Raw genomic sequence first — 10,390 nt, 5'->3', positions numbered from 1 at the left:
TCAGCTGCCTCCGAGAGCCCGCGCCACCCCGACCGGCCCTCGGCCGCCTCACACCGCTCGGTGTCCCGGTGCCCCGCCACACGCCTCAGCCTCCTCCCCCGCCCCGCCACACGCCGCGGGGCACAGCAACCACGGCGCCCCCTGGCGATACCATTCCCCTCTCACCGCGGTGGGCGGGGGGGAGCCACCGAGAGTGCCACCCGCCACGGGCGGGAGGGACCAGCCACGCTCTGCGCATGCGCAGTCGCCGATCGGGGCCGGCTGCCTCCTGCTCGGCGGCGTCGAGGCGAAATCAGGCGGTGGAAAAGTTCTATTTCTCTTAAAATGCAACCCTTTCCCTCAGGAATCTGTTCCAACGCCTGGTCTCAGCCTTCCCCAGCCCGCGGCCGTCCCTGGAGGCCTTCTGCTTCTCCGTCTTTGCCTTCTTCCCCCTAACACTGCTTTGCGTTGGGCCCTTTCAAAGAGCTGGTTTTAGAATGCAAACCACCTCCGTGGTTTTTGTTTTGTTTGTTTGTTTTTTAATGAAACAGCACGCATACCAAGAGGTAAGAAATACCCTTTTTTATTATGTTTTCTCCGAAGGCTATAAATAGAAATCCTCATTGATTTCAGCTGAGCTATACGTCAGTTTTATTGGCTTATAACAAAGGCCCCCAAAGTGTTTTTCTCAGATGGAAAGGGGTAGAAAGACAGAGCTGTGGGGTAGAAGACCAACGCAGACGAGGTCAACAGCACGAGCCAGCAAGGGGCAGAGATGGAGCCCCGGGCAGAGTCCCCCCCAGAACACTTACACACTCGCTCCTTTACATGGAGCGAGCCCGTCACAACAAAATAAAAACCACTGACTAAAACCCAGATAAAATAAACAAGCAAATCCCTCTGTCAGGGACAGCTGCGCTCTGGCAAAAATAAGAAAGAAAAAAAATTCCAGAAGGAGCCATAAAATGAGAGGCTTTGACCAGAAACCGCTGAATGGAGGAGCAAAGAGCTGACTCCTCGTATTCAATAACAACCGTATTATAGAGCACGTCTCCATACAGACCCAGCCAAGGAAGCCCATCAAGCACTCGAACCCATACCCAAATGCTCGCAGAGCCTCATCCCACCGCTTCCAGAAGCGTCCCACGGGCAGGGAGGGCAGGAAGGCTGCTGCCTTCATCACTTGCTTTTTCTTCTGCCACTTCCACAGAGAATTGGAAACAAGAACCAAAGTCAAACCACAGTTGGGGAATGGAGAGCAAGACCTCCAGAGTACGCAGATTTCCCAAAACACAGAAAATTAAAATTGAGTCCCAAAGACTACAGTCCTCAGATGTGTGCTTCCTGCACCATTGCACACATTCCTCTGTTCTGAGCAGCTTGATGGGAATTAAGAGTTCACACACACAAAGTGAAGGCAGAGTTGATTAAAGCCCACAGAAAGTCAGCACCATTTCTTGCACGCATGCTAAATTGATTCAACCCTGATTCTATCAGGCAGGTAGATAACTTTCCACTAAAACAAGAAATACTAAACCAGCAGCAACACATTTAGTGATCCACCACAGGCAACACTACAACCTTCACGGCAGCACACTTTGAATTGCAGTCCTAAAAATTACTTTACGTCTTCTCCTAATGTCTCAACTACAAGTCTATGAAACAACATCTCAGGCAGAAGACGCCCAATCACACACGTGGCTGTGGATCTACACCCTCGAGTTTGGCCAAGCACATGGGCAGTACTGTCCCAAAGACAAGGTTTCATCTTGAAATATATGGTTCAGTCTACTTTCCAAAATTAAGACCTCTCACTGAGTAAGGAACCATTTCTTTTAGAATTGCAAAGCTTTAGAAAAAGCAGAAAATTTGTTTTAATACCAAAAGAATTCACAGCAGTCGGCATGATAATGAGTTCCTAACCCATGCATGTTATTCCACAGGAAAGTCATGGATGACATGGAAAAAAAAAAAAGCTTAATGGTGTTTAGAGATCAGGTTAAGTAAAGGTGAAGAAAATAATACTAAAAAAATAATCAAAAGTTCATGGAGTCATAACTTCATAATAATAATCAAAAAAGAGTATATAAAAATGATTCGCCCCATCTTTATGTAGAGATTACACATATTTAAAATACTATTTTCCAGGTAAACATAATAAAAACATTATTCAAATAGCAATTAAGATATCCTGCATTACAAGATTCTTTTAGAAAGCTTCTTTCTGTTACACTATTTTCAAGTATATCAGTCAGATGAATCAGTCAGTGGTATAAAAAGCTTCTTTTACGTTTTCTACTGCACTGTCTTCCCCACCCAGTTTCTCCTGGGCATCCGGTCCTTGTTCTGCAAGCACACAAACCCCTGCTTTACTGGGTTCTTGGATTTAGAAAGGCCACTTTTTTGTAGACAACGGGAATTGCAAGCAGTAAGGGTCCCACATCCAGCCACTTACTGACTGGTTCAGTCAGAATCATCATCACAACCGTCACTGCCTTCGAGATCGCTGCTGTTCTGTAAAGTAAAACAGAAAATGGTTTGTCAGTATTTCATCTACATCTAGAGACTGGCCTAAATCAAAGACATTGACTTTAAAACTCTCCAGAAGTATAAGAAAATGGGGCTACATCCCAACTTCATGTCTTAGATCCATCTATTGTAACACACTTCTGTGACGGTAAATGACACATCTTGTAGCAAAAAAAACCCACCAAACCCCACAAAAACCTTAATAGCTTTCATTGGATTATTCACTGTAAGCTGAAGAAATTTCTTCTCATTTATATTTACATTATTACAACCTGCAGTACGTGGGAAACTTGATAGTGGGATAATAGCATGAAATGCTGATGTTTAAAATAAATGCAGGAGAGACAAGTTAACACGTGCTTTTCTCATGCAAGTCTCTCAAAAGTTTAAGTTTGTTACATTGTCTAAAGCCAGATTTGAGAATTTTATTTGTCTGGTGCATAGAATTTATGTCCAAACTGTATTAGAGATATGTGAAGGCTCACTAATACTTGTTTAAAAATGAAGTCAGTTGTACAAAGTAGGGAAATACTACACATGTTAGCAACTTACAAGGAAACTGAAGTCTGAGTTCTTAACTGGGAGCCACTCCTTTGGGAATAAGTCAATACATTGTGATAGATTTGGGGGTTTACGTAACTTTCTGAAGCAAGTATTTTGACTGATACATTTGGTATCAAAGGATTTTATAAAGAAAGGCTAACATGACAATATGCCTGTCGTTACTCTTTTTTTTTCTCTCACCAGCACTTGCTGAAAACATATAAACCTCCAGATCCCATGAATTTAACATTGACAATTTAATATCCTACTACAAAACAAATTCTGAGAGACTTAGACAGTTGCCTTTGTAACAGCAAGCACAGCTCATTGAAGTGCAAACAGCCTGCAAAATCTCAAAGGAGTCTGTCACATCATCCCTTTATTTATCCTTCTCCAGAGTGCTTGTGCTAACCGTGATGCCAAAACTGCATTTGGTCGAGTTTATCTAAAGCCAGCAGACCTGCCTGCTGCCAGCAATACATCAGTGGTTCTGAACCTGTCAGCACTGAACTCCTGTCAACATTATCATCAAGACCCCTGAGCCGGGTAAGGACTCTGCATCCCACAGTCTCGTTGGGTCCCATTTAACCAAACTAATGTGGCACTTTGTCATACCCTCCTGTCACAAATGCCCTTATACAGCACAATACTTCAGAAAAACAATTACCACAAGTACAAAAATAACCCTGAGAAATTTCTGGTATCTTGCTTGTACTATTCAACAAGGCTGTAAATTTTACTTTATATGTTGAAACTCTTTCTCGTACTCAAACAAAAAATGGCAGAGATAGTATTAAACCTAACATTCTTCAGAGCAGCATCATTATCTACACAAAATAAAGTTAATTTTAAGGATTCCATTACGTGAAAAACAAGGTTATTCTGTGCACTACACAGAAGTTTTAGTCCTGCTCAACATTCATCCTTCAGGGATTTGCCAGCCCTCCAACCAAGAAAATCTTGAATTACATACAGAACTGTAAAGTATCTTTAGGTCATCAAGTCCAAGCCCCAAATCAAGCAGGGCTTGATTCAAAGATAGGTGGGGTTGATCAGGGACTTCTTGTATTTTAAGTCACTCTAGTGGTTGCTGATTTAAAGAAATACTTTGAGTTTGACTCAAGATCCTTCCTGTGGTTTCCAACCTACTTCTAGCACGCTCCAAACATCTTTCTACTCATTTCTTGTGAGGCTATTCTACATCTCAACCAGAAAAAAAAAATATCTTTAACTTGAAATTTACTTTTTGTCAAAAATGTATTCCACACCTTTGTTTTATTGCAACTTACAGCTAACACCAGTTCCTGTTGTCAGAAATCAGATTCCGCAATATCCAATTTTACTCATCAGTTGTTCTGACAGCCCATTCTGGGCTAACAGCAGATTTAATGGAAAAAGTTGGTCCTAAATTTTCCCGATTCCAAACCTTATCTAGTGAACAGGGCATTACACAATACGAGAATTAGCCCAAAATAAAGAATACAAAAAGCCAGGGAAGTTGTTAACCTGAAAACTCACCTCTCAAACAGCTTCACAACAGCAAAGGCTGGTAATGCATCCGCAATTTCTGTTGCCAGTTTAAGATTCCTCAAATTGCCCTGTGCTTTAAAGCATTCCCTTCCTCCCTCCCTCAACTCCCCCATCCAAAACCCTGCAAAAATACCACATTGTGTAACTCATTCCACTATCATCAAGTGTACAAAGATGAAAGACAGAAAAGATAATACACATTTCTTACTCCAAAGGACTGTCATCCTGCATGGCATACTCATGGAAAACACAAATGTTACTAAGGGAAGAGCCACTTCAATTTGACAGCTTCCATTTGATAAAATAAAGGCTTCAATCATTACCTTTGCATTTTTGTGGTTCGCTTGCATCCCAACAGCGGAAGAGTTGAAGTCATGAATGGAGAGGGTGTTTAGCCAGTTTGCCATGGATTTCTCCTCCTTTTCTGTGTTGATAATGGTAGGATAGATATACTGCTCTTTGAAAACAGCAATCTTCTCCTCCTCCTCTGTCCACTCCAGTGGCTCATGCAGCCCATCATTTCCAAAACGTCTGTTGTATTTTTCAAAGTGTACTCTTTCCAAGACCAGCCCGAGTCCCGGGGCCTTGGGGACATCTACTTTCTCCTCTCCCCAGCTGCGCTCTATGATAGACTCAGCAGCATAGCCCTTCACAATAGCTATCACCAGCCCAATCATCTTCCGTATTTGGTGCATCATGAAACTCTGACCTTTCACTTTGATCACTGCAAACTCTATGTTTTCCCTCACAAAGGGCTCTCCACAGTACATCTCCATGATGTACCGCTTGGCACTGGGGTCCCTGGGTCCCTTCTGAGATGTGAAGTTGTGGAAGTTGTGTGTTCCTTTGTAACACGCAAGCAGTTTATTGACTTTTTCAAGAGTCTCTTTGTCCAGTCGATAAACTTCTTCTTGCACATCATGGTCCTTATGGGCAAAGGCAAATGTTGGCAGCATGTAAGAGTAGGTTCTGGCATCACATTTGTTCTTGGAGTTGAATCCCCCAGTGACTCTCTTCAGACCTTGTTTTAAAAGTGACATTAAGTTTTTGAATCAGTAGGTTACAACCTGATTGTGGTCTCTCTCCTACCAACAAGAATATTTTAAAAATATAATACAATCAAAAGATAGATATACAGGACCCTAATTTCAAACTAACAAAAACACAGGCATTTATGTTTAAACTAAACTGCTTATGAATAAAATTATAATGGTAAGGAAGAGACCTTTTGCAGCAGAAAGCTCCTCTTTGAAAACATTTTATCTGCCTGTTCCAGTATCCTTACCCAGAATTCTGATGTGAGAAGGAAGATGGTTATTGATCTTTTCTAAGATGTCATCTATTAGCCTGACCTTTAACGACACAATCTGTCCAGCTGCAGACACACCCTATAAAACACACAATCACATAATTATGTACCTTTTAAGCTTTGGTACAGAACTTGCAGAATTGAAATAGCTGAATAACAAGTTTATTCCTTTTTCTCACTGGTCATTTCAGGCTGAAGCGAAGCAAAGTCAAGGCCACGGGCAGAAATCCAAGTCAGAGCACTCCTGGAAGACCTGCTGGTGCTGTATCTTAGAGAGTGCAACACTGCATTCCCTTCCACGACATCTCATTGTATTTAACAGCTAGTAAGTAAAGCACCAACTGAAATGACTTTCGCGTAAGAACTCCGGTTCAGTCTCAGAACCCCACTGCGACAGGATTAAAAACCACCAAGATGCAGCTAAACTCTCAAGCAGCCCATCAAAGCACCAACTGAAATGACTTTCGCGTAAGATCAGCCACAAACTCCGGTTCAGTCTCAGAACCCCACTGTGACAGGATTAAAAACCACCGAGATGCAGCTAAACTCTCAAGCTCCACATCAGCCAGGCAGCAGCAACAAGGAGGAGCAGCAGCAGCAGGCTGGGAGGCTGAAGCAGATGAACGTGACAGAAAAAGACAAAGTTTAGGTATGAAGTGCCAGCTTTACAAACACCATCTAATCAATACCCTGCACTTTCTAAATATTTGTTTGTGCTTAAGTTTAGTAGTGGATGAAAAGCAAATTTGCAAGCAATATTCACTGTGAATGGTATTTGCTATTGGATCTCACCTGAGACAATGCTTTACCAGTCAATCCCAGCAGTACTGGTGGGTACACCAGAGCTTCTGAGAGCACATACCTTATCTGTTCGAGCACAGCGCTGAAAAGACATTTTCTTCATGTCTTCCCCGTGGTTTTCTGGGATGCAGCCTGACTGAACAAGGGCAGATACTAAGTCATCTTCAATTGTCTTGAACTGTGAAGATCCTACGTTTCTCTAAAAGAGGACATACAGTAAAAATAAGAAATAGAATAAATAGCAATTGGATAACTGAAAAATTCTGTTAATCTAACATTGCTGTGAAATTCTGTAATACCTTCACAGCTCTAAAAGCACTGTGATTCTCTAACAAAATGAACTATGCTTTACCAGAGAGTGTTAATAAAACATCTACAGTCTGATTTAGCTTTTACTGCTATTGCAAGATCATTTCTAGCAATTTCACTGTGCAATACTTCTGCAATGGAGTTTTTTGACGATTCCTTCAACTGCACGAAACAGCACCAATGAAATACTGTTCCAGTGCCTGCAAGTTAACAACTGCCACCCCACACCCAGCCCCTGCAAATTCTGCTTCTAGAAATGAGATTGGGTTCTTTGGCTCAGTTCCCCTGAGCTGTCGCATAATACAGAATATGGTTTTCTCCAGTGACTTCTGCACTGCGCTTGCAGATGGGCTGTAACAGCTTGCACAACTCTGTTTGTGTGTAAGGCTTCAAAGCACACACCCTCAGCACACACCGCTGAATTCGGAGAGCGGTGAAGCCAACAGGCATTTACACGGATGTGCCCACGAGCACAAGGTTTATCGCTGTTGGACAAATCTACTTTGTTGCATAAGCATGAAAGACTGCCTTCCCTGTCTGTGTGCAAGCTTGTCAATTATCCTGTGGAGCTTCTAAGGAGCGTGTATGGAGCTGCACTGCGCTGAGAGGAGCAGCAGATGGAGCCTCGTCATCCTCTTGCACCGTGCTGCCGGGGCACAGCTCCAAAGCTGCTGCGGTAACAAAGCAACATCCCTTCTCTTCCACGTGCAGACACAAAAGTCTTGCAACAGTTTCCCTGTTTCTAAACTGCCATAAGCCTCCCCATTAGAGTGCATCAGAAAAAGGAGCATTTAAAATGTCTTCAAGCACAGATAATCTTTCTAGAAGTACAAGAAACAGAAACATAGATGCAAATTTGTTTCATTTGAATACCACAGCTCAGTTCTCTGGAATCTGCATGCAGTGAGACAACTTGTAAACCCTAAAACTTTGCCAACCTGCTTTGAAACATAAAGCTCCAACCAGAAGCTGGAGGAGGGGTCAGGAGGGGATCACTAGACAGTGCCTCAGTTTTTGACAGAACTGCAGTGCCTGTGCTTTCAGTCCCCTCAAGGGCTTTGTCTGCAGTAGTTTTTGAAGTATCTCCTACTGAAGCTCTATACTAAAGGCAGGCTCCCTAGAATCACCAACTATCAGAGATGTTCCACTGACTTTTTTAATTCAAGGACTACAAAGCCATCTGAACCCAGGCATGCTCTGTTCCTGACCCAGCTTTCCAAGCTGCAACCGCTTCCCTTCTCCCTCACCACGACTACAGTTATAAACCCAACAGGCTTCAAACAAAAAGCAAGGACGCATTCTTTTGCCAAACCACATACTTGCATCCCATGGTAGCCTTTCCCTGAATATGCCATCAACAACACAATCTTCCTTTTGGGGGACCTTTTATTCTGATCCTCTGCATCTTCCTCGTCCGCGTCGCTCTTCAGCCTTTTATTCTGATGCCCATTCTCTGCTACCCCGTCAACCACCTCGCTGCTGCTGCTCAGTCTCTTCGTCTGGCTGGCAACTGCCGCTCTCAGATCCTCAGCCATTGCGAGAGCCTGCCAGGGACACACAGCAGACAGGACTCAGCAAAAAAAATGAGGCAAAACCCGCCAGTTCCACACCCGGCAGCAGCAGAGGGGGCACCCTGGGCCGCTTAAGGCGCTGATGGCAGGGAAGGGCGCGCACCCCCGCTCCCTCTGAGCCCGTATCACCTCCCCTGAGGCCACCACCGCAACCCGGCCCGCAGAGAGACCGGCAGGGCGAGCCGAGACGGTTCACGCTGCGGCCTGCCCGGCCTCTCCCCCTCCCCACGGCCGCGGCGGGGACCTACGCCAGGCAGCGGGGCCCCGCCGCACGCCGCGCTCCCCGCGGCAGACAGGCCGCAGCTCACAACCCTCAGCCCCCACCACAGCCGCAGCATCGCCCCCGGGCGCAGACGCCTTCAGCCCCGGCCTCCCGTTCCCGCCGCCGCCGCCGCCACTTACGCGGGCGCTGCGGAACGACGCCACCGCGCGGGCGCGGCGCGGGAGAGCCACGTGCCGCGCTACGGGAGCCGCGCGGGGACACGGCACGCGAGGGGCGGGGCGGTGCTGAGGGAGAGGGGCGACACTGAGGAGCGGAGCTGAGGGAACGGGGCGGTGCTGAGGGGCGGTGCTGAGGGAACGGGGCGGTGCTGAGGGGCGGTGCTGAGGGAAAGGGGCGGCGCTGAGGGGCGGTGCTGAGGGAACGGGGCGGTGCTGAGGGGCGGTGCTGAGGGAAAGGGGCGGCGCTGAGGGGCGGTGCTGAGGGAACGGGGCGGTGCTGAGGGGCGGTGCTGAGGGAAAGGGGCGGCGCTGAGGGGCGGTGCTGAGGGAACGGGGCGGTGCTGAGGGGCGGTGCTGAGGGAAAGGGGCGGCGCTGAGGGGCGGTGCTGAGGGAACGGGGCGGTGCTGAGGGGCGGTGCTGAGGGAAAGGGGCGGTGCTGAGGCAGCGGGGTGGTGCTGAGGGGCGGTGCTGGGAGGAGCGGCGCTGGGAGGAGCGGCGGCGCGGCCCGGGCCGAGGCCGGGCGTTGGGCCGGTAGAAGGGGTGCCCGCAGCCCCGGGCGGTGCTCTGGGCCTTCGGGAGCCGGAGGGGGGGTGTTCCCTAAGGCACCTCGCTGGCAGCGGCTCCAGCAGGCCTCGCTGTGCGGAGCCGAGGGTCCCCCCGCGAAGAGCCACAGGCCGGGCAGCGCCTTCCTGTAACGGCAGGACCAAGCCCGTCCCCATCAGTGGCACAGCCTGGTCCTTCCGGGAGCGTCTGGCCGGGTAGCGGCCAGGTGAGGTTTAGCAAGGGACGGGGAGGTGACCGAGGCCTGCTCGGGGACAGCCTGCAGCGGCTCCCTGCGGCCCAGCCTGCCTCCCGCCTTCCCAGTGAGGTGCCCGCAGCCCCCCTGCCGCACACCCGCCCTCGGGAGCCAACACCAGCTAAAAACCTGTCAGGTAATTAAATCGAGGAAGAGCAGGGAAAAGGGCAAACTAACAACATTTATGTGGTAAATGTTGGCTGTGTAAGTCAGTAAAGCAGTCCATTTTTCCGTCACAAACCCTCCTGGGGAAATGGGCACCCCCAACAGCCTTGCAGTCACAGGGCTGTCATTAAAAGCTCACGGTTCCACGGTCCCCAGAGGGTGTAACGTTGTCCCTCGTCCCTCCCCTTTCCACGCAGCTTCTGCTTGTGCTGGTTATCAAGCACAGGCACCTATGGTCTTGTTTTCCTGTCAGGTTTTCCTCCAGCTGGCTCTCTCAAGCAACTGTCATGCTCGTGTCTTCTGCAACAAGTTTTATATCTGCAGCGATGCACTTAATGGGAAAGCGGAGCACAATAGGCACCCTTATCAGGCAACAGCATGTACCTCCCGAAAAGCCAGATGCACCTGGAAATTGT

At 47.5% G+C, this 10,390-nt stretch overlaps 1 protein-coding gene across 1 annotated transcript; it reads right to left on the bottom strand.

Annotated features, from left to right (window-relative positions):
- Positions 1–546: 546 nt before the first annotated feature.
- Positions 547–8,961, bottom strand: PUS1 (pseudouridylate synthase 1). The gene is made up of 6 exons (XM_014964992.1): positions 8,820–8,961; positions 8,320–8,544; positions 6,753–6,890; positions 5,867–5,969; positions 4,905–5,602; positions 547–2,493 (listed from the first exon to the last, which is right to left on the bottom strand). Exons 1-6 carry the CDS (start codon positions 8,907–8,909, stop codon positions 2,443–2,445), a joined length of 1,305 nt encoding a protein of 434 aa, XP_014820478.1. The 5' UTR covers positions 8,910–8,961; the 3' UTR covers positions 547–2,442.
- Positions 8,962–10,390: the final 1,429 nt, after the last annotated feature.

This window comes from Calidris pugnax, unplaced genomic scaffold, assembly GCF_001431845.1.
Source record: "Calidris pugnax isolate Ruff unplaced genomic scaffold, ASM143184v1 scaffold32, whole genome shotgun sequence".
Classification (NCBI taxonomy): Eukaryota; Metazoa; Chordata; class Aves; order Charadriiformes; family Scolopacidae; genus Calidris; species Calidris pugnax.
Note: the sequence above shows the minus strand (reverse complement) of the source record. Positions and strands in the feature narration are given on the sequence as shown.